Source organism: Jaculus jaculus, chromosome 18, assembly GCF_020740685.1.
Source record: "Jaculus jaculus isolate mJacJac1 chromosome 18, mJacJac1.mat.Y.cur, whole genome shotgun sequence".
Lineage (NCBI taxonomy): Eukaryota > Metazoa > Chordata > Mammalia > Rodentia > Dipodidae > Jaculus > Jaculus jaculus.
In genome coordinates, this window is record NC_059119.1 from 58,372,760 (window position 1) to 58,396,257 (window position 23,498).

General features: G+C 44.4%; 1 protein-coding gene across 9 annotated transcripts in view; it reads left to right on the forward strand.

Moving 5' to 3' along the window:
* Ehbp1 (EH domain binding protein 1) overlaps positions 1 to 23,498 on the forward strand; it is a 265,866-nt gene that overhangs the window by 107,110 nt on the left and 135,258 nt on the right. For 6 of the 9 annotated variants that reach the window (XM_045137250.1, XM_045137248.1, XM_045137249.1 and 3 more), the window contains exons 6-9: positions 2,299 to 2,480; positions 10,303 to 10,442; positions 21,260 to 21,364; positions 21,928 to 22,050. In XM_045137250.1, the coding sequence (XP_044993185.1) occupies positions 2,299 to 2,480; positions 10,303 to 10,442; positions 21,260 to 21,364; positions 21,928 to 22,050 (550 nt within the window). The remainder of the gene's footprint in view (positions 1 to 2,298; positions 2,481 to 10,302; positions 10,443 to 21,259; positions 21,365 to 21,927; positions 22,051 to 23,498) is intronic. The other 3 variants (XM_045137253.1, XM_045137256.1, XM_045137255.1) reach the window with 1 other exon arrangement.

Here is a 23,498-nt window from a genome sequence, read left to right on the forward strand (position 1 = left end):
CCCTTCCTGTCCTCCCAGTCCAACTTAACCCTTTTCTGTGACAATGTTCACTGCCACTGTCGTTTTGCGCATGTTTTGCTGTTCGCCCTCCAGTGCCTGCCCTCAGGCCCCTTTCCAGCTTTCTTCAGATACCCACCTCTGCTTGCACACGCGCACGTATGCACACACCTACAAATTTAAAGCCAGGGTCCCCACGTGAGAGAGAACATGCAATCATCCGTCCTTTCTGAGCCTGGCTTACTTCACTTAGTGCGGTGTTTTCCGGTTCTGTGTCTTCCTGCAGATTTCATGATGGCCGAATCACATTCCTCTGTGTGTGTGAACCACATCTTTATCACCTGGTCATCGGGTGGGGGGCCGTCTATGTGGTGACACACTGTAGCTGTTGTGAACAGAGCAATAGTAGACATGGATGAGCAAGTGGCCCTGGTAAGCTGTAGGGTCTCACAGTAACCTGCGCTGCAGTGGGATGGCTGGCTCGGTCGTACGGCCATCTCTAGTTAGAAGTGTGATCAGTTCCCTGTTTTGATTGGGTTGTTTGGTTTCTTAAAGTTAGTTGTTTGAGTTATTTGTATGTTCTTCATAATTGTCCTTTGTCAGATCTGTAGCTGGCAAAGGCTTTGTGTCAGCTATCTCTTCACTTGATTAGCAAACCTTTGCTCCACAGAAGGCTTTTAAATTCATGAGGTCCCATTTATTGATTGTTGGCCTTATTTCTTGAGTGAGCAGAGTCCTATTTAGAAAGCCCTCCTCTATGCCTACATTTACCCCCCCCCCATTACTTTAGCAGTGGCAAGAGGCCCTGCCATGCCCATTTTCTCTTTGCTTTTAAATAAATAAGATGAAGGATTAGATACAGGAGGGATATAAAGTGGTTGTGGGTAGCGACTTGTATTAGATCAGTGTGGACAAAGTACCCGGGAGGGGAAGTCGGGATTCCAGTGGAGTCTGCCGACTCTGGAGTTGATAAAGCTGTGGACTGTCGTAACTGTGAGGTATACAGTGGAGAGGAAGAGTGTGGAATGAGGGGGACACAGGAGGTGCATATGGGGAGAGCAGGAGAGAATCCAGGACCACGGTCGGGGTGAGAAAACAAATGGAACAACAACGTGAATATCAAACAGTGACGCACATTCATGAGCCAGCCCATTACGAGGCAGGCATGTGGAAGAGGAGATTAAAAAACGAAAACATGAGTCGGCCATGGTGGCGGCACGCCTTTAATCCCAGCACTCGGGAGGCAGAGGTAGGAGGATCGCCTTGAGTTCAAGGCCACCCTGAGACTACAGAGGGAATTCCAGGTCAGCCTGGGCTGGAGCATGACCCTATCTCAAAAATACTAAATAAGTAAATAAATAAATAAATAAATAGTTCTTAAAATGAAGAAAGTTAACAATGTAAAAAAAGACAAAAGTCCAGCGGGAGAGATGGCTTAGCAGTTAAAAGTGTGCTTGCAAAGCCCGCTAGCTTGGGTTCAATTCTACAGCCACCATGTCAAGCCATGGGCATTCCTTTTCAGGAGCAAGAGACCCCAGCTTCTCCCATACCCCGTGCAAGTAGGAGGTATGTGTGTAGGCATGTGACTAGGTAGAACATTACGTACATAATATAATATGGTAAAGCTATATCAAATTTATAAAGAAATATACTCCATCTGTCAGTATTTCTTCTTTGGTAGGATGGTTTTTTTCCCCTCACTATGTGAATGCACTGATTGGGAGGCACAGTTTACATTTCTAGTCAAACCTGTAAAGCGAGATTTGGGGTACGGATTGCCCCACTGAGTTCTCTGGCTAGTTATTTGCTTTTTTGCAAACTCTTTTTGCAGTGAGTTTCTTGCCCTGCACAACTGAGTTCAGATTTGGCTTCAGTAACAGTGCTCCGGGTGCTGAGTTCAGATTTGGCTTTAGTAACAGTGCTCCGGGTGCTGAGTTCAGATTTGGCTTCAGTAACAGTGCTCCGGGTGCTGAGTTCAGATTTGGCTTCAGTAACAGTGCTCCGGGTGCTGCCCGTCTATGGGGGAGAAGACGATGGGTGCCGGGTGGTTCCCAGCAGCCTGTGTGGGTCACCACACACTGCCTCTCCTCCTGATCCCGCACAGCCAGCGCGTGTGCGGGGAAGCCCAGTCCCGTGCTTTCCACTGTGCCTGGCTGAGCCGAGTGCACAGGTCTGTCTGCACCACGTCTCGATGACTCCCGACCTGCTTTCTCATGGCGATCTCTCACTTGGCTTGATAACTTCATTTACAGAGCATGTCTCTTTCAGGAAAACAGAACATACTGATCTTTTGTCTTTCAGGAATCCACCTCTGGCCGGAGAAAAGCTCTTGCTACCAGCAGTATCAACATGAAGCAGTATGCGAGCCCCATGCCAACGCAGACTGACGTCAAATTAAAGTTCAAGCCTCTGTCTAAAAAAGTTGTGTCTGCCGCTCTCCAGTTTTCCTTGTCTTGCATTTTCCTTCGAGAAGGCAAAGCCACGTAAGTTTATTTTGTCACGTCACCGTTTTGCTCATATCCTGTTTCAGAACGCTGCAGGTCAGTAGCTTGGGTTCAGTGCACTGTCGGGCAGCTGGACACTCTGTAATGCACTGATCGCTCTTGCCACTTGTTTCAGAGGCAGAGTGAAATTAACTCTCACTTACACATAGTCCCTTACGTCCAGAGAACGAACAGTAACCTAAATGGGATTCCATTACAGCTGGTTTTAATTTTGAATTGTTTTATAGTTTATTGTCTTTTTGTTAGCAGCCTGTTCTGAAATGCCAACAGTGAACTTTGTACAGTGTACTGCTACTGAGCATGTGAAGAACCCAAAAGGAAGAGTTGATAGTTTGAGGGTTAAAAGGACTAAAGGAACTCTTGTTCACTCACACTTCTTCCAAAAACAGTTGCTTAGGAAGGTACAGCTAGTTCACTCTAGCCCTCCTTTCCAAAAATCACTCTGACATGGGAATCTGGGTTATCTCTGAGGGCCACGGAGCCTATGTCAACTCTTGGAGCTCTCTGGAGGTGGGGTGTCAGAAGCCCGTGATCACTCAGCTCGCGTACCGAGTCAGGGGGTCTTGTTTTATGAATTTGAGGAATGACATTCACAGGCCATCGAGGGTTAAGTTTAGGAAGATTTCATTATAGTGTTTACAGAGACAGCGCTTACAGGCCTCAGGGAGGGAAGAAGACAGACGAGCTCCTTCTCAAGGCCTGAGGGAATGCCCAGGAAATAGGAGCGCCGCTGAGAGGGCCAGACGGGACCATTTATGGGGGTTCGTTGCATGGGGGCGGCACTCGTTCGCCCAGCCCCAACACTAGTTGTCTAGGAGCCTCCAGTTCAGGTGGTAAGAGATAAGGAAAAGTCAGACTCTCCCCTGAGCCTCCGGGTCTGTAGCCACGTGTAGGAAGCAAGGAGTACGGGGGAGGGAGGTTAGGAAGAACTTTCTCCTCTACAGGCTCAAGGACATGTCTCGCTTTTACTTTAGGGGGAAGAAAGAACCCTAACTGCCATCAGGGAGCTGGGTGATAATCAGTCTGGCTTCCTTGAGTTGAATGGAGTCATCGGGTGTGGCCATGGAGGTTCCTTCTCCAGGGGGTGTATTTGAGGGACCCCAACAGTGCAGCGGTATAGCGAAGGAAGATGGTCCTGGTTAAAGATGTTGGGGAAAGCAAAAGTCATGGAAAAAGAGGCCACTGGATAAATTGGGGCTCCTTAGGGTTCCCATTTTTCTACACTTTCTGGCCTTGAAGGGTGATATAAGGGAGCCAAGTGGATGGAGTTAGATTTTTAACAGGACCATCTGAGTGTGGGCTAATTGTAAACAAGAGGAGATAAGGTTAAAACAGCAGCTGAGTACGCAGATCCAAAAATTAGCAGAATTACTGTTACTAGAAAGGATACACAGAATTTTCTTTCACTATGAAGATCTATAAAATGTATTTTTTTAATTTAACTTTATTTATTTGAGAGAGAGAGAATGGGCACACCAGGGCCTCCAGCCACTGCAAGCGAACTCCAGACGCATGCACCACCTTGTGCATCTGGCTTATGTGGGTCCTGGAGAATCAAACCTGGTATATGACCATGTTGCTTCATGACTCCGTTCAGCTCAAAGAAGCCCGACTGATTCTCACCCAGCTCCCTGATGGCAGTTAGGGCTCTTTCTTCGGGGGAATGAGACAGCTTAGAAGTGGCTCTTCTCCCCCTAAAGTTAAAGCGAGACTTGTCCTTGAGCCTGTAGAGGAGAAAGTTCTTCCTAACCTCCTTTCCCTGTAGTACTTGCTTCCTACACGTGGCTACAGACCCGGAGGCTCAGGGGAGAATCTGAAGATCTTTTCCTCTGTTCTGACTCCTTCAGCCTCTGCATCTCAGTGGCCTCTCTGATCAAGAGAACACGTGACTTAACCCGAGCTGCGGAACCATACAGAAGTATTGTGTTGTCTGCAGGTGCCTACTTGGTTTGGGTGCTTGGATCAAAATATTGGTTGCACTTTTAACTCTGCTGGCCTCATTGGCTCCGACTTTGGCTGCCATGTCTGGTTACTGAATACTCAGGAGACCATGCAGAAAGAGGGCATAGCTGAACAATTTTCACCTTTAACATAGCATCCAGTTAAAAGATGGTATAAAACCCTAAAGTCCTCATATAAACTACCTTAAGTTGTCTGGTGATGTGATGACCATGTCTAAACATTAGAAAGCATGCATGTCTTTTAATACTTAACAGCTGTAACTACTGGCAGAACGTATTAACAGCCCTGTAGACAGTTCATATCAACCAATTTAAATACCTAGAAATGGTGAGGGGGGGCTGTTGTTAGAAAGCAACTAAAAGTAAAAATAAGTACTTGAGGCAGAGAGAGAGAGAGAATGGGCACACTAGGGCCTCCAGTCACTGCAAACAAACCCCAGATGCATATGCCCCCTTGTGCATAGGTGGGTCCTAGAGAATCGAACCAGGATCCTTTGGCTTTGCAGGCAAACGCCTTAGCTGCTAAGCCATCTCTCCAGACCCTAGATCTCTGTTATATGACATTTTCTGTTAATTAGCCTCAGGTAAGAGTAACTTTTTTTTTTTCTGTCTGGAGCCATCCTGTGGGTTCTGTGAAAGTCCTCGTTCTTTGTTCTCTTGGGAACACTGGGGAGGTACTCCCTCCAGGGCACCTGCTTGGACTAGGGACGCCTTCATAGCTCTGAGGGAAGGGAACGCTGAGCAGTGGCCTTGGCAGCCTGACCAGCGAACCTGCCTCCCTGTGAGTTTGTACCTGGCCCTTCGCTGCCCTTTGCAGTAGTGTAACTTCAGAAGGAGGAGAACTCGTGTGCCCCCTTTACAAATAGTGGCATGAGCCTGGGGGCACCATGGAAGCACATTTATAATCATTTTAGATATTAGCTGTGATCTGTGTTTAGCTCTAGTGCCCTTGTTACTTAAGTACACAGTGAGCTGTCGAGCACGTCTGTGGGCCTGGAACAGAACTCTCCAGGTCATACCTGTTCTTTATGACACATCAAGATTAAATAGTTTCCTCATTGGAATGTTCAAGGCTGGGGCTTCTTTCAGAGTCCATTTTAACTAACTGAAGGCTGTTGAGCTCCTCCCCCCGCCCCCCCCCCATGGGCCTTATCCCCTCTCCATTTAATGCCTCAGTCCTCCTGGCAAAATCAGTCTCAAGTATTACAGTGTCTTAGTACAGTTGAGCCCTGGAACTTGCAGCATTACGGTGTCCGTGTGCCGGGAACTTGAGAAGTGTCTCTCCACTCTGTTGTGAAGCCTCTGCTGTAGGGCACAGAGAGGGATGTCATTTACGCATTGGTGGACCCTAACTTGGGTATGGGACAAATAATAGTGACTTCTGACATTAAACAACAAGCTCATTATTTCAAGTCTAATAGCATTCTCTTTAAAATATTTATTTGAGAGAGAAAGAGAGAATGGGTACGCCAGGGCTTCTAGCCACTGCATATGTGCTCCAGATGCATGCGCCCCCTTGAGCATCTGGCAGACGTAGGTCCTGGGGAATGGAACCGGGGTCTTGAGACTTCACAGTCAAATGCTGTACCGCTGAGCCATTTCCCCAGCCCCTCTGATAACCTTATTACAACATAATTTATTCTTTCATTTCCACTTCCACCTGGAACAATCTCTTATCATACAATGTCTTTTCTCATCTAAAAGCATTTCCTCTAACATATTTTATAACTATTATGTAAAGCATATTGTATCCCAAACTTCTAAAATTTGCAACCACAGGTAAAACACTTTAATGGTTCTGTCCTCTTTCACCAAACCCAAATCAATCTGTTTGTCAAAGATTTAAGTCATTATGATAAGCATTTAAACCTCACCTAAACTTTTGGCCTTTTAATTGAGACTGTAAACCAACTTGAAAGCAGAGCTGACGGTTGGCACTTTTGCTCATCTTAAGAGCGTCTGTCTATGCATTGCAGAAAGCATAAACAGTTACTTTTTATGAAGCTGCAAACATGGAGATTAGTTATTTTAAATGCATTGTAGACCTGTTTTTATTAATTTCCTTTTAAAATACATCTTTCTATCTGCACACGTTGTGGATTTAAACCACTTCGGTCTGAACTGTGCAAGACGCCGACCTTGGTAAACGTGTTTAAGGAGCACAGTTACACAAGCAGTGCCCTTCGCTTGTTCCTGAAAGAAATCTCTAACAGTTAGCCTGATGTGCATCCTTAGGGATACTTTGATTAACATCATTTATTTTTGAGGCAAGCCCAACAGATTGACCTTTTAAAAAAATTATTTTTACTTATTTGAGAGAAAGAGGTAGAGAGAGGGAAAAAGGGAGAGAGAGAATGGGCACACCAGGACCTCCAGCCACTGCAGATGAACTCCAGATGCATGTGCCATCATGTGCATTTGGCTTATGTGAGTCCTGGGGAATCAGACCTGGGTCTTTGGCTTTGCAGGCAAGCGCCGTAACCACTAAGTCATCCCTCCAGCCTGTCTTTTTTTCCAAGTAGGGTCTCACTCTAGCCCAGGCTGACCTAGAATTCACTATGTAGGCTCAGAGTGTCCTTGAACTCATGGTGATCCTCCTATCTCTGCTTCCCAAGTGCTGGGATTAAAGGCATGTGCCACCATGCCCAGCTCCCCTCCTTTTTTTAATGAGAGAGAGAGAATTGGTGCACCAGGGCTTCTAGCCACTACAGTTGAACTCCAGACGTGTGTGCTACCTTGTGCACATGTGTGAACTTATGCATCTACCTTATGTGGAACCTGGAGAGTTGAACATGAGTCCTTAGGCTTCATAAGCAAGCACCTTATCTGCTAAGCCATCTTTCCAGCCCTTGGTTAACATTTAATATTTTTGTTACCCATGACTATTAAAATAGACAAAGCTTGGGCAAGATACCGAACAGTACTTCTAAATGTTATCAGCATTGTTTGTAAAAAACAAATTCCAGTTTTACAACTTAGGTAACCCATTCTGACCCAGGAATTGTGAATTAAGCCTTTCAATTTGGCTTAAAATTGAGGAAGCACACAGGTTATCAGAATATGGGGGGATCTTCATTGCCTCCCCAAGAACAAAAGTCCACAATCAATGAAACTAGATTATTTCTTTTATCAAATGATAAAAGAAAACTCAATAACAAATAAATCTTAAAATTGTTAAGACTTAGTTTCCCCAGTAGTTAGGAGCCTGACATGACAGATAAACAGCTGTCTTGAATGAACATTAAAAGCAAGTTAAAAAATTATTTGTGGTGCTGGAGGGATGGCTTGGCAGTTAAGGCGTTTGCCTGCAAAGCCAAAGGACCCAGGTTTGATTCCCCAGGATCCTTAGCCAGATGCACAAGGGAGTGCACACATCTGGAGTTCATTTGCAGTGACTGGAGGCCCTGGCACGCCCATTCTCTCTCCCTCTGTCTCTCTCCCCCTCTTTCTCTGTCAAATAAATGAATAAATTACAATAAAATATTTTTAAAAAATAATTCGTTAAGAGGGAATGAGAGACAGAGGGACCAAGTGCACCGTGGTCTTCTGCTGCTGCGAAGGAGCTCCAGACATTCACCACAGGGTGCATCTGGCTTTACATGGGTACTCGAAAATTGAACCCAGACCCAAATCCAATTTTTATAACTAATCATGAGCTGATCAACATCACAGTCTGCAGTCAGCCACTCTTCACATGAGACTCCATATTAATACCCTGGGATACGACACGGAAGGGCCCTTTCCTGCATTTTGTCTGGTAGATCCTAGGCTGCCTGTACGTGACCCATAATTCCCATTTTTGGAGCAGTCCTGTCATGGATTTCGTTCAGAATTGTTGAGCCCCACAGCAGAGGTCTCATAAACTTCTGGAGCTGTGCCCATGACATGTCTCAGCCACACATTTAGCCTCTAAAAGTGTCTCAACCACTAAAGCAATACTGGCCGAGAAACATGCCACAGCAGCCTGTGGAGTGCACAGTGAGCCTTGTGAGTGACAGTGGACTAGTCACGCTTTTTCCCCCCTGAGGTGGGGTCTCACTCTAGCCCAGGCTGACCTGGACTTCGCTCTGTAGTCCCAGGTTGGCCTTGAACTCACAGTGATTCTTCTACCTCTGCGTCCTGAGTTCTGGGATTAGAGGTGTGCGCCGCCACACCCGGCTCAATAACTTTTAATGACTGTGTGAGGCCCAGAGCGTCTTGCACCCTTGTGGGTTGAGGCTCGAGTAGTCTTTTAGAACGCCTCTGACTCTGTCAGCAAGACAGGATGCAAGCACAGGAGCATTGTTGAATTCTCTTTTAAATCTTTTGGGCTGCCTGCGTTAAGAAAGCCATGATGTAGTTTACCACGCAGAACATGGAGAAACTCAGGGTCTGCAGGTGAGATACTCTGCTTTACCAAAAGGCAGAGCAGAAGGCGCTGGGCAGGTGAATGTCACCACAGGCGTCTTTAACCGTTTCATCGTCATTAGTATCCAAGGGACGGGCTGTTCCTTCTGCCTCCCGCCGACTCTGAGCCTCCACCCGCCACTTGTCCCGGGCCTCCAAGGGGGTGGTAGCCAGGCCCTGGCCTGGCCTGCGAGGTCTGGCCACCACGTGGGCTCTCGCCCACCACATGGGCCCAGTGCCCTCTTAGCTCTGTTCCCCTCAAGATACTGGTTCTTTCTCGTCGCCAGGCACAGATGGAGTATGGCAATCCCAGGCGGGATCGTGTGTCCCGGGACTGGGGATCGGGCCTCTCCAGGACCGGCGTGGGTGGCTGAGGTGGAGGCACCTCCGCGTTCCTTCCCCTGGCACAGGTGTCACCCGGCACCTGTCTGAGGCATGAACTTGGTGGCTGTTGTGCAGAGCATGCACGTGTCCTTCCTGCCGCGCTCAGCCAGGCAGCTTTCTGCAGCGCACACTTACACCCACCCTGTCTCGTCTCTGGCTTTGCAAACGGTGCAAAGGAAAACCAGGAAGGGTTCATCCGGCCTCCACAGAAACCTATGAAGTCCGCCAGCCACCTAGTTTCAAATTGCCCCGTCCCCAAGCAGAAAAGAAGAGGGAGTCAGGAGATATGAGAGCTCATAGCTCCTACCAGCAGAGGAAGGCGGGAAGCAGGAAAATAAGTCCTCTGGATTCCCGGCCCTTGCACCAGGAACATAGAAACTTGGGGTGCCTTTGAGAGCGACAGAGCCTCGGCTCGTGGTCGGGCTTAACCCAGGAGTTACATAATAGCCGCACACAGCATCCATTGAACCAGTGGCCACTGGATTTTTACCTTATGAATTTGAAGAAAATTCAGACATTCACAGACCACAGAGGGTTAGGTTTAGAGAGACTACAGAGCTTGTAGAGAGCCCTCCTAGATTTGGGTCTTTTAAGGGAGTTTCCTGGGTGGGAGCTGAACTGCTTAGTAAGCTCCAAAGCCAGGTGCCTAGGTGAGGTGCTGCCAAGCCTTGAGGAAGGGAGGTGATCTTATCTCTTAGTTTTCTCTTCTAGGAAATTAAGAGATAAGGGCCAAATCAGATCTCCCTGTGTTCCTGGCCTCTAGCAAAGTTGGAGGCTACTAGCACTCCTTTGGGGAGCAGATAAGGGAGGGCCAGTTTTCTCCGCTACTGGCTCAAGGATGCTCCTTTCCTGTCTTACTTTTGGGTGGAGGAGGGGTGTTCTGCCACCCCTCAGCTGTCTCACCTTCACCTGGATGCAGTCACAGGTCAGGTATGGAATTTTCCACATGTAGCATCCTGTCATTGCTTTAAAAATTTTGGATGTTGGAGAGTTTTGGATGTCAGCGTGTGAATGCTCAGCGTATGTTTCTAAGAAAGCATCACTTTCAAGTAACTTACTTGTTTACACAGGGATGAAGACATGCAAAGCCTGGCTAGTCTGATGAGCATGAAGCAGGCGGACATTGGCAACCTGGACGACTTCGAAGAAGATAACGAGGATGACGACGAGAGCCGCGTGAGCCAGGAGGAAAAGGCAGCAAAAATCACAGGTTGGCTTTAAGAGCACAGACGTAGACATGCGCCCTTTGTCCGCGCAGTTGAGACCTTCGTTGTTGTCTCCCAGGATAAAACGGTGCCACTCAGGTCACCCCCTCTCCCGCCCCCGTCATTCTTTCATCGTAGATCTTTGAAAACAAACTTGGCACTCGGAGTTATATCTTAACAGATCTTTAGCAGTTCAAGATCAAGCCCAAGGTTAGTCAGTCTTAAACTTCGATTTGTAGTATAAGACAATCTAAGAATTCTCACATTTCCTATGCCAGTGTAAGGGTGAAACCTCTATAAGTAAAGATCTGTCTTAACGTGCTGAGGGAACGCTATAAGGAGACACGTTGGCTAGCGGCTTCTAGCGTGCGCTCATCTACTCCCATGACTTACGTGACCCTTCTGTATTTTGGCTCATTCTCATGTGCTGTGGTGGGAAAACACTACCAAGACGTTAGGTGCTAACGACCTCTCTTCAGTCATCAATAATACTTTCTCCTTTTTTTTTTCTCTCTTCAGTCATCAATAATACTTTCTCCTTTTTTTTTTTTTTTTTTTTTTGGTTTTTCGTGGTAGGGTCTCACTCTGGTCCAGGCTGACCTGGAATTAACTCTGTAGTCTCAGGGTGGCCTTGAACTCATGGCGATCCTCCTACCTCTGCCTCCCGAGTGCTGGGATTAAAGGCATGCGCCACCACGCCCGGCTCAATAATACTTTCTTGAGAGCTGTCTGTCAGAGGTAAGGGACTGAGAGAGTGGAAGAACAAGCACTGTTTTCATTTCCACCGTGGTTTTTTGTTTGTTTCTAATTTCTTGATTGTTTCTTGACGCTCATCATCTCTTCACCTTTCTGATTTTTCTAGACTCAGTAGGCCTTTGGTAATTTTCTCCTACTATCGCACGGGGAACGCCCACGGAATGGACTGTCTGTGTTCAACTTTGTAGCCAAAACAGTTAACTTCCGCCAGTGACCTTTCGTCCTCTCTTTGCAAGTCACCTTGAGAGGCTGGTCAGTTGTATGTGCAGGACAGGCTATAGGTGTTTTGTCCTGTGTGAAGTCCCTTTCTTTGTTTATCTCGTGTGCTTGCACTTGTGTGTGAAGGCCTGCTGTCACGGCGCATGCCTGTGTGGAGGCCCTAGGACAGCTTTTCAGGTTAGTGCTCACCTTTTACCTTTCTTGGTTTTTCGAGGCAGGGTCTCACTCTGGTCCAAGATGACCTGGAATTCACTCTGTAGTCTCAGGGTGGCCTTGAACTCACGGTGATCCTCCTCCTCTGCCTCCTGAGTGCTGGGATTAAAGGCGTGTGCTGCCATGCCCAGCCTTTTTTATTTTTTAATTTTATGTATTTATCCGTCTTGAGAGAGAAAATTATTTGTTTATTTATTTATTTAATGTGTGCATGTGTATGGGCACACATGTGGAGGTGAGAAGCACTTCGAGGTGTCTGTCCTACACCCTCTTTGATGCAGGGTCTCGTATTTGCTACAAGTGAACCTCAGGCTAGCTGGCCTCTGAGCTTTGGGCTGCCCTTGCCCCACCTCCTGCTGTTGCGCCCCCGGGACCATGTGCCACTGTGCATCCAGCTTGGTGTGGATGCTAGGGAAATGAGCCAGGGCTGGCAGGTGAGCAAGTGAGCTGCTTTACGTGTTGAGTCATCTCCTCGGCTCTCCACCTTGTTTTGAAGGCAGGGTCTCTTGTTCTCCACTCCATTTGTGACCCTTTGTGAAATTCTGCTGTCTCCGCCTCCCTTTCACCTACGCTGCAATTACAGGAGCCCGCCAGAGCTTCAGGCTTCACCTGGGCTCTGGTCTCCGAACTCAGCACCCAGAGTTGCACAGCAATGCTTTATCCACTGGGAGTCACCTCCCAGTGTCCCCGGTGTAGGCTCTGCAAGTACACTGGGATTCACCTACCAGCGTCCCCGGTGTAGGCTCTGCAAGTAACGTGATATCTCTAGTGTACAGCAACAGGAGAATGCCAAAAATTTATATTCATGAATGGAATACTATTTATAATAAGGAACTGTTGATCTCCTCAACAACCTAGAAGCTTCTGAGACTATCATATTAAGTGGATGAAGGCTTACAAAAAAGAGTGTGTGTTATTTGGTTGCACTTATGTGACATTCTTAGAAAACGCAAAACTAATCCTATGTGAAAAAAAAAACTTTAGAACAGTGAGAGCCAGTGGAGCTGGGGATTAGAAAGAGACATGAGGGCTGGAATGATGGCATAGTGGCTAAGGCGCTTACCTGCAAAGCCAGAGGATCCATGTTCCACTCTCCAGGTCCCACGTGAGCCAGATGCACAGGGACACAAGCGTGCAGTCTGGCACATGTGCGCAAGGGCGCACACGCCGGCGATCCAGTACAGTGGCTGGAGGCCCTGGCGCGCCAATTCTCCCAATCCCACTCTCTTCCTCATTAAAAAAAAAAAAAAAAAAAAAGGCCAGTCTGTTGGGCTTGTCTCAGAAAAAGAAGAAACAAAAAAGAAACAGAGAAATGAGAATTTTGGGTGATAATGCAAATTTGTGCATCTTGGGTCACTTGGGAATATGCATTTGTCAAAATTCACTGAATTGTGCAATAAGTAAAATATTCAGAAGTAACACATAAACACTGAAAGTGTAGTTAAGGGCTGGGTAGGTGGTTCAGTGGTTATAGCACTTGCGCATAAAGCCTAACAAGCCGGACTCAGTTTCCCAGTACCCACATAAAGCCAGACACACAAAGTGCATCTGGTGTTCATGTGTAGTGGCTGGAGACCCCGCCATGCCCATTTTTTCTTTCTCTCTGTCTCTCTGTACTTGAAAATAAATAAAAAAATATTTTAAAAAGAGTAATTAATATATTAGGTTTGTTAGAAAGTGGCTTCTAAATTTCTGATATAGTGGCCAAACTTGTCTCCTAAAGATTGTCCTCAGATGAACCATTCTTCCCAATATTTAGGTCTTTGTACTGATATTCCTTCTTTTTGTTGGCTCTATAAGTCTTATTGTAATCAGAGCGACCCTGTGTGACTTCTAAAGCTAAGTTACAGGACGCCTCAACTAGGGCCTCTTATAACGCATGTTGTAAAGAAACCCGTGGCCCTTGTGCTGAGAGCGCTGCCACTCTACCCTTGAGAACCATCCTTTGGAAGAAAAGATGCCTGGTGAGCACCCCAGTCTTGCCAAGGAAGATACCAGATGTGAGAAATGAAGGAGCCATTTGGACCTTTAGCTCTGTCACGCTTTCAGATGGTCTTTATCCCATCTGGAGAGAGAAAACCTTGTTAAGCCACTGTAGTAGTCAGCCTCAGGTCGCTGAGATGAACTTCCAAACCAGGCATGGCTTTGGGGAAGGGACATTTGTTATTATGGGTCCGGGGAAAGTTCCGTAATGGTAGAAGAGGCTGGCCTGCTTTCACAGGTCCAACACAGAGAGAAGAACAGCAAGCCACCACGCAAAGGCCACACCGCACAGCACACTTAGGAACCTGAGGCACGATGCTTATCTTTCGACTGGAATTCCAAGTCCATCCTTACACCTTAGGGCTGTACCCTAAGATGTCCCCAGTGACACCTCCTCCAGCCAGGGGTTTGCAGACCTAAATTACAAACTTTAATAAAACCCTGAATATGTTGGGGGTCATATATTTAAACTACTATAGTTGCTGAATTTTGGGGTAATAGTTGAAACCATATTTCTAGATGTAAGTGAAATATTAAAAATAGAAAGATGCCTCCTTACCTACATAAGCATACTTGCCATATGCTGGCCTACATATAATACATGCACATAGATAAAGACATAGAAAAGGCACACCTTTTGTGTGCATGTGTGTGTGTGTGCGCACACGCGTATGTGCATGCACATGCTGTGGCACACATGTGGAGGCGAGAAAACAACCTTTGGATCTGTTCTTACCTCTCCACCTCATCTTATGCAAGGTTTTTGGGATCTCATGTTGCTGTGGTAACTATGAGCTTCCAGAAATTTCTCCTGGCTCTGCTTCCCACGTCACTATCGGAGTGCTGAAATCGCAGCTCCCCCCCCCCCCCCCCGCAGTGTATGGCTCTTCTCCTTGCGTTGGGGACAAAGTCAGGTCTTGGGCTTGAGTGGCTTTATCGGCGCAGTCACGCCGCAGCCTCCCAGCGCTCTTTCTACGAGTACAACGATCAGGTCGAGCCTACCTGATCATGCCGTGGACCGCGCCTCCGAGTCATTCGTTTCTACGCAATGTAAAGCTCTACCTCTAAGGTGTAAGCCGCGGTGGGTGTTAGGAACATGTGATGAACATAGCGTCACCTAGATGCAAACTGCTGAACCCTGTTTTTATGAGGGGCTGTGCAGCTTCCCCGTGTGAAGGAGAAGCTTAGGCAGTTGGAAACTCCAGGGTAGCGCTCAGGACGCATTTGAGAGTTATCCTCATTTCTGTTGTGTCTAAGGAAAGAGTAGATGATCCTTCCAGAAAGAGCAGATTTGCAGGGGTAGAGGTGGTAAGAGCTATGACAGAATCCTGGAGAAAAAGTAGCTAAGAGCAGAGGAAAGAGTAGTTTAAAAAAAAAAAAAGGTTCAGGCAGAATTTTAAAAGAGGTAGAAAAGGGAGGTACTGGTATCCTAAAAGAGAAAGTTTCAAAGCTGGATATAGTATAATTGTGTTTATTCTCATAGAAGTCAGTTATAAAACTAACAATCTAGAAAAAATTGCCAGCTAGAATATACACTGGCAAGGTGGCACACACTTTTCCCAGCACTCATGAGGCTTAAGCAGAAGAATTAATTGCAGGTTCAAGGCCAACCTGGTCTACATAGTGAGACCCTGTCTCAAAAAAAAAAGGGGGGGTGGGGCTGAGGATGGGGCAGGGGCAGGGGCGGAAGATAGCTCCTCCAGTAAAGTGCTTGCCCGGCTGGCATGCAGACCTGAGTTTGATCCCTAGAACCTGGCTTTAAGAAAAAAAAGAAGCCAGCCGTTGTGGCACATACCTGTAATCCTGGTGCTGGGGGAGCTGGAGACAGGTGGATTTCCACGGTTCACTGGCCAGCCCCTAGCCTATTTGCCAAGCTCCAAGCGAGTAAGACTCTACAAAAAAAGAAAGAAAGACAACACGTGCACAAGATTCCTGAGGAACACACACTCACAACTTCGGTGACCTCAGCGAAAGCAGACTCAAAGAGGATGGTCAATAAAGATGTGACCAACAGCAGATTGCAGTTATTTGAAGAAATGTTTTTGTATATAAGGTTGAGAGACTGACTAAATTAATATAGAAAAATGGTTGAGGTACCTAATTTTTTTATGGGACAACAAATGAAGTGATATTAGTAAGCCATTGGGAAGGAACATTTAGAAAAGGAGAGATTGAACAGAGAGAACAAAACACTTGGCATCTCCTTGCCTGTCTTAAGCAGCCTCTCTTCCTTCATTAGAATTTGCTGTGGGATTGAACATAGCATATCACTAAACCTGTTAGATGTATCCATAAATCAAATAAAGCCTCAGAGGAAAGTGACATCTTTGTGACCTTGCTCTATGCCAGGAAGTTAAAGTGTTTCTATTTTAGACTATCTTAAAATAAGCCATCCTGTTACTAAATCTGTCTGTACTTTGGAAGAATGAGGGCGATGTGAGATTTGCAGGTATGTTCAAACTCCAGGCGGTTTATCTTTTCCCTGTAACTCATCCGACAGAGTTTCTTAAAAGGAAAAGGCCACCTACTCTTCGGGCCACCTCTCCATCTTCCCTTTTTTTGGTTCAGTGCGATAATCTCGGTTGGTCAATTTCTATCTTCTTCTGCCTTTGTAACAGTGAGGAAGAGTCACAAATGACTTGACCTTTTGCTTCGATTGCCTGTCCCTAATTTAGTTTCCCTTCTTACTTTCATCAGTTTGAAGCTATACTGTTCCAATAAATGTTTTGCTTTGTGAGTTTATTGCTCAATTTAAGTACTAGCGTGGGGTGGGAACGTGTTTGCACCATTACACACCATTATTAGTATTTTACAGACATATAAATTTCCACTGAAGCAAGGTTTTCCTAAGTAGTAAAATATTGCATAAGTATACAGGGCCAAGGTAGTATATTTCCTGGGAAAGTTTCCCATTTAAAAAATTACAGTAATTTTTTTGCCCTAAATCTCATCTCAGTTTTCAACTTTTTTTTCTGATTGTAAAAATAAAACATAGTGACTGTAGGAAATTTGGAAGAAACAGGAAAGTACTCTTTTAGAAAGAGAAATGTATAACAAATGATATATTTTAGGCTCCAGACCCACAGAGCCACGCTTCACAGGTTGTCCACGTCTGAGTGGTCACCATCATGGCGCCAAAACGACTTTCCACATGGGCCAGAAGACATCAGCCCGGTTCATTTGATAGACTCCACATTTGGTGACAGTAATCTTCATGACTAGACATCTGCCAGTCTCATCTCATTCCGTTCTCCATCCCTAGCAAAAGCCCAGAGGGCTGGAGGGATGGCTCAGTGGTTAAGGTGTTATCCCACAAAGCCAAAGGACTCAGGTTCAATTCCCCAAGACCCACATAAGCCAGATGCACAGGGTGACGCATGCATCTGGAGTTTGTTTTCAGTGGCTATAGACCCTGCCATGCCCATTCTCTCTCTCTCTCTCTCTCTCTCTCTCTCTCTCTCTCTCTCTCTCTCTCTCTGCCTCTCTCTTTCTCTGTCACTAATAAATGAGTGAAAATAAATAAATAAAGTTTTTTTAAAGCCCAAACAACTCGGTTCTCAAATATGCCAAGCTCTTTGTCTCCATTTCTCCTTTTCGTGCTACAGGAAGTGTCCTGCCCCCATTTTCTGTTTTTATCTTATTACAATGGTAATGGCTTTTGGACATGTGTTAGGTCAAATGCAGGTAAAAATCCAGGCAGCCCTCTGACTTCAGACTCCTGTGCACCTTCTAGGTTCATAGCGCGTTCAGTGTTGTCTCAGTCTTGACACTGATCACGTGCTTGCTTGTCTGTGTGTCCACAGAAATAGGAAGACTAGAGAGCAGGTTCTGGCTCGGGTGTATGATAGGAACTTGATAAATGTTTACTCAATAAATAACCAAATGGTATTTATCTAAAGATTGCTTTTTTTATGATTTGGGTTAACTTTTATTGGTTTAACAGTGACTATTAGGCCAGGCGTGGTGGCCCAGCACTTGGGAGGCAGAGGGAGGACATTCACTGTGAGTTCGAGGCCAGCCTCAGGGCTAGAGAGTGAGTGTCAGGTCAGCCTGGGCTAGAGTGAGACCCTACCTCCTACCTCAAAAAACAAAACAAAACACCTGAATACTGTTATACACAGTCATGGTTACCTTTTCTGTTAAAGTGAGAAAAAAGTTTGAGAAGCAGAAGTGTGAGGAGTGAAGGAAGGATTTACTTAGGCTAAGGTTAAATCTGTAAGGATAGGAGGGACAATTTCTTATTAGTGAAGGCATAAAAAGACCAATTGCCTTGGGTTTTAAAGAAAAATATGGTCATCTGTGGTTTTTGATATTTTCCAAAGCATTCTGAGAAGGAGGAAATATTTGAAACATGTAGAAAAGTTACAGTGTAAATAATTCAATTTTATGAGGCTCATTTTCATAATGTTAGAACAAATGCCCATATTGTACCCAAATTCTATGTAATGATGCTAATGTGTTGAGATTGAGGAATAAATCCTGTGTTTCTTCAGTGTTTCCTACCATGTTCATCATATCAAACTTTAATCCCAGCACTCGGGAGGCAGGGGTAGGAGGATCACCATGAGTTTGAGGCCACCCTGAGACTCCATAGTGAATTCCAGGTCAGCCTGGGCCAGAGCGAGACCCGACCTCGAAAAATAAACAGACAGAAAGTTTACTTAGTGATTAATTTGTACTAATTAGTGATTGTTTATGAATTTAAAATGTCTTAGCTATACAAAGAAAACTATAAGCCTTTGAGTATTACTTAAAATTTTCAACCCAGTAACTACACATATGGGTATTATAGGGCAAATAAATAATACTAATATATATGATCAAATACAGGTAGTAATACTACATCCTCTATGAGAATCAACAGAAAAATATATATATACACACACACACATACACAAAGCCCTTCCTAGTGCTGACTATGTGCTAACTACTCACTTCTTTTTCATAGCTCTTTTCCTCACACGTGTGTGGGGGGTAAGTGTGGTATGGTGTGTGTATACATGTGTGTGCACTAAGTATGGTGTGCCATGTGGTGTGGTGTGTATGCACATGTGTGTGCAGTAAGTGTGGTGTGTGTATGCACATGTGTGTGCAGTTAGTGTGTTCTGTGGTGTGAATTCATGTGTGTGTGTAGTAAGTGTGTGGTGTGAATTCACGTGTGTGCAGTAAGTGTGTGGTGTGAATGCAGGTGTGTGTTCAGTAAGTGTGTTGTGGTGTGAATCCACGTGTGTGCAGTAAGTGTGGTGTGGTGTGAATTCACGTGTGTGCAGTAAGTTTGGTGTGGCGTGAATGCAGGTAAGTGTGGTGTGGTGTGAATGCAGGTGTGTGCAGTAAGTGTGGTGTGGTGTGAATGCAGGTGTGTGCAGTAAGTGTGGTGTGGTGTGAATTCACGTGTGTGCAGTAAGTGTGGTGTGGTGTGAATTCACGTGTGTGCAGTAAGTGTGGTGTGGTTTGAATTCACGTGTGTTCAGTAAGTGTGGTGTGGTTTGAATTCACGTGTGTGCAGTAAGTGTGGTGTGGTTTGAATTCACGTGTGTTCAGTAAGTGTGTTGTGGTGTGAATTCACGTGTGTGCAGTAAGTGTGATGTGGTGTGAATTCACGTGTGTGCAGTAAGTGTGGTGTGGGCATGTGCGTGCGTGTGCGTCCCACCGCCGTGCGGGCGCCCGGGGGCCAGAGGAGAGCACCTGGTCCCCTTGCTGCCGCCCTCCTGCCCCGTTTCCCTGACAGTCTCCCCCGTGACCCTGCAGCTGCGGCTTTCCGCGGCCACGCTGGATAGCGAAGCTCTGGTCTCTGCCCACTGCCCACGAGGCTGGGGTCACAGTGCTCATGGCCAGGCCCAGCTTTTCAGGTGGTGCCTTGCTCAGCACAGCTCACAGCAAGCATTCTTACCCTGCAGCTCCGTAGCTTCTGACACTGTAATGGTGATGCAGCAAGAGTCAGGTGATGACACTGGAGTAGCATTATGGCTCCTCTTACTCCATTGTGTCTTTCCAAAAACTGCAAAGTTCTGAATGTAAGTAAAGGATGTAAAGTACGAATAAAACTTATCTACTGCGAAATTTGCTCGGTTACCTTAAATCAGAGTAAAATTTGGAAGAATTAATCAGGATAAAATGGAAGAAGGCACTTTTTAGAATAAAAGTTTGCCCGTTTCACTGTTATTTAAATAGGCTGAACAGTCAATTGGATATAATTGCATTTATTTCTTGGTTAACCTTGACTACGTCCAGCAATTTTACTTACATAAAATGTATTTTTTTCATGTGGACATAAGCAATTAATAACATTACTTTCTGTACAAATTTTTCTCCAAGATCTGTAACATTTCTGACACCCTAGTAGTCTGACCATTACTTATTTAGTGTATTTCAAAATATACTTGTATCTTTATAAAATATAAATTCTCCAAGGACAATACTATGTTTTTTTCATCCTTGTGACCCAAGGAGAGTGCTTGGCACAGATTAATAAATATTTGTTCAACAAGTAAATGCAGGAAGGTAACTATTATATTGTGTTTTTTTTTCTCTTGGTTCAAACAAAATTTAACATGCACTTAAATTTATAGTGTTAAGAAAAGTGGTGTTGAAGTTAAATTTAAAACTGTATTCTATTTCTGTTTTCTTCCTTCCTCACTGAATGGTCTGGGTATCTTCAGTTTATCCTCATAGTGAAAATATTCCCAGATTGTAATTTTGGAAACATTAAGGATGAAATAGGAAACCATAGTAAGGGTTTATTATCTTGATTCCAAGTTATCTAATTTTTAACACAGTGAATGATAATTTCGCATACTTGAAGTTGTCCAAAATATATGTGACTCATATTTTAACATTATTTTCATACAAAAAAATGAGTCTTTTTGCCTGTTTGTCTTTTCCACTCTGTCTCTTATTGACTAAATAATGTTTCCTAAAGTGAAGACTTAGGTAGGTAAGAACAGAGTTCATACAAAATAGGAGGAAATAGTAGCAATAAACTTCCTTTATTGCTTCCTTGCTAAGTTTTAGGGCGGGGGTAGAAAATGGGGACACCACGGCCTCCAGCCACTATAAACAAACTCTAGACGCATGTGCCCCCTTGTGCATCTGGCTTACGTGTGTCCTGGGGAGCTGAATCTGGGTCCTTAGGCTTTGTAAGCAAGTGCCTTAATTGCTAAGTCACCTCTCCAGCTCCATTTCTTGTTGATTTTTAAAATTCTAGAAACATGTATGTTTATTATGTACATAATTCATGTAGATAAATGTCTGGTTTGAATTTGGAATTTTATATAACAAATGGTAACTATCAGGTTATTTATTGTTTTTTTAATAGATATGTTTAAAACACTTGTCACTTTATAAATGCAGAATGTGGTTGCTGAAAGCCATTGTCAATCTCTTGGGTTTATTATTGTTTTGTGTTTACTAACATAGTGATTATGTTACTAACAAAGCTGTTAACAATAAAAATGCTTTCTGTTTTAAAATGTGAATACAACACGATGTTCATATAATTACCTCTCTAACAGTTCATCAGAATAACATCCCCAAATGTGTTTTCTTGGTTAATAACCTGTCCCTTTTGTCTTGTTGATTAATGGCATGCTTCTACTGCTCTTTTATTAAGTGACCTTACCTTACCTTTGTTTTGACTGGCTTCTGTTTTCAGAAATTGTAAACCAGTTGAATGCTCTGAGCAGCTTAGATGAAGACCAAGATGACTACATAAAGCAAGGAACTATGCCTTCAGCTAAATCAGCCAGTTCCTCTGCAGGTCTAAGAGCTTTCCTCCTTTCTCTCTGCTCATGGTTGCCTGCGTTTTCTGTCACTGCTGCATCTTGACTCCTGTCCGTGCTTAGCTGTCCGTTTGTCTTCGTGCTTTTTCTCGAATGTGTTCCTTGGTAATTTGTAGTGTACCAACAGATACAATCTTTAGCAGAGTTTTATACCACAGTTTTTATAGTGACTTTAAAGCACCTAAGATAATACTTGATCGTATAGTATCATTTCTCATTGAGCTTTAAATTTTTTATAGTGTGTGCTTCTGTTTTTGAGTGAAGGAAGTTTTTTTTCCCCCCTAAAGGCCCATTCAACTTTTAAAATCAAATTTAATTTAAATAATGTTTCTTCACAATAGTTCATTATTTAATGTCTATGTTTCTTTTAAAATGTTGGTATAATACAAAATACTTGGATGGCGTTCTGCCACTGATAAAATACTGTATCTTATTTGCAGGTATTATTAGTGTGAGTTTTTAAATTTTGAAATGTTTTATGAATTACTCATAATTGTTCTTCATCATAACTATAGTTAACCCTGCACTTGTTTATTTTCAGAACTTATCAACAAACTTAATTTTTTGGAGGAAGTAGAAAAGGATTTGGCTCCTGGGAATACAAATCCATTTGATGAACCTGATGCAACAGAACTAAATCCATTCGAAGACCCTGGCCCAGAAGGTAGCAAGTGTGTTTATGTATGTGTGGTCTTTGTTTCCTAAGGCTCTCTTGAGCTGTGGAGCATACAAAGATTCTTTTCAAATCAGTCAAAAAAATCGTTTGTAATATTGTGTTTAATACCACTTGCAGTTGATCATTAATTCTTTCTCCCACCGACTTTGCTTCTAAAGAAAAGAAAGAAAGACATAGGGCTTGTGTTTTTAGTTTTCTTTCAGGCCAAACATATAGTAAAGGTGTAATATCAGGGATGGCAGCATCTTACCTGGCTGGCATTATTTTGAAGGCACACGAGTGGGATCAGGCCTTGGGGCTAGGAAGAGCAGCAGAGCAGAGGGAGCCTCTCTCCCCGCTTCACTGTCTCTCTCCGGTGCTCACGGCACCTGCACCTCGAGCCGCCATCTCTGTGCGCACATCTCTGGTAAGAATCAGTGAAGAGTGAGAATGGATTGTGTGAGTGATATTATAGAACAGAGATAGCTAATAACCACTGCCAGCCATCTCTCTCTCTCTCTCTCTCCCTCTTTTTCTCTTGCACATGTGTGTGCGCACACACACACACACACACAGTGTTTCTAAATGTTCTGTAAGGAGTAAATCTAGTTTTTTTTTTTCTGAGTCTCTTTCCTTATCAAGTCATTTAAACTCTGAAATGCTTGGATAAGGGCTGTTGAAGAAGTGAGCCCTCTGTTTAATTAGACTCTGCTCAAAGCAAATGCAAGAGTGATTAACCACTGTTCGCATCTTTTTGGCTGCTCTTAGGAAATCTTCATGAGTTTTAAAGAATTTTGCTGCTAACTATCATGGTGGAAATGGGCTGTCAGCCTCACGACTCTCTCTGTTAGAGCAACACCATTTCTTAATCCTTTCTCCTTCTCTTCCTTTACATTTTTCCTTCTTACCCGACTTCAAGTTAGTCAGATTTAATTTTGTTTTTAGGTTACAGACATATTTGAAATATTAATAAAGGTTACAGTTAAGGTGCAGTAAATCTTAGAGGCCCAGAGGAGTGAAATGATTTGAGAATGAGGTAGTTGGAGGGTAAAGTTAGTGCTGAGTCCCCAAGTATCATCTTTTAACCACACCTTTTTCTTTTAATTGTGTGCTCCATACATCTGAGTATATGCTTTTAAGAAATACTGTCAAGTGCTAGAGAGAGATGGCTTAGCAGTTAAGATGCTTGCCTGCAAAGCCAAAGGATCCAGGTTCGATTCCTTAGGACCCACGTCAGCCACATGCACAAGGTGGCTCATGTGTTTGGAGTTTGTTTGCAGTGGCTGGATGCTCTCATGCACCCATGTTCTCGCTCTCAAATAAATAAATAAATAAAAATTTTCAACGAAATACTGCCAAATATTTTTAATATTTTATTTATTTATTTGAGTAGGGGAAGAGGCAGATAGAAAATGGGCACACCAGGGCCTCTAGCCACAGCAAACAAACTCCAGATG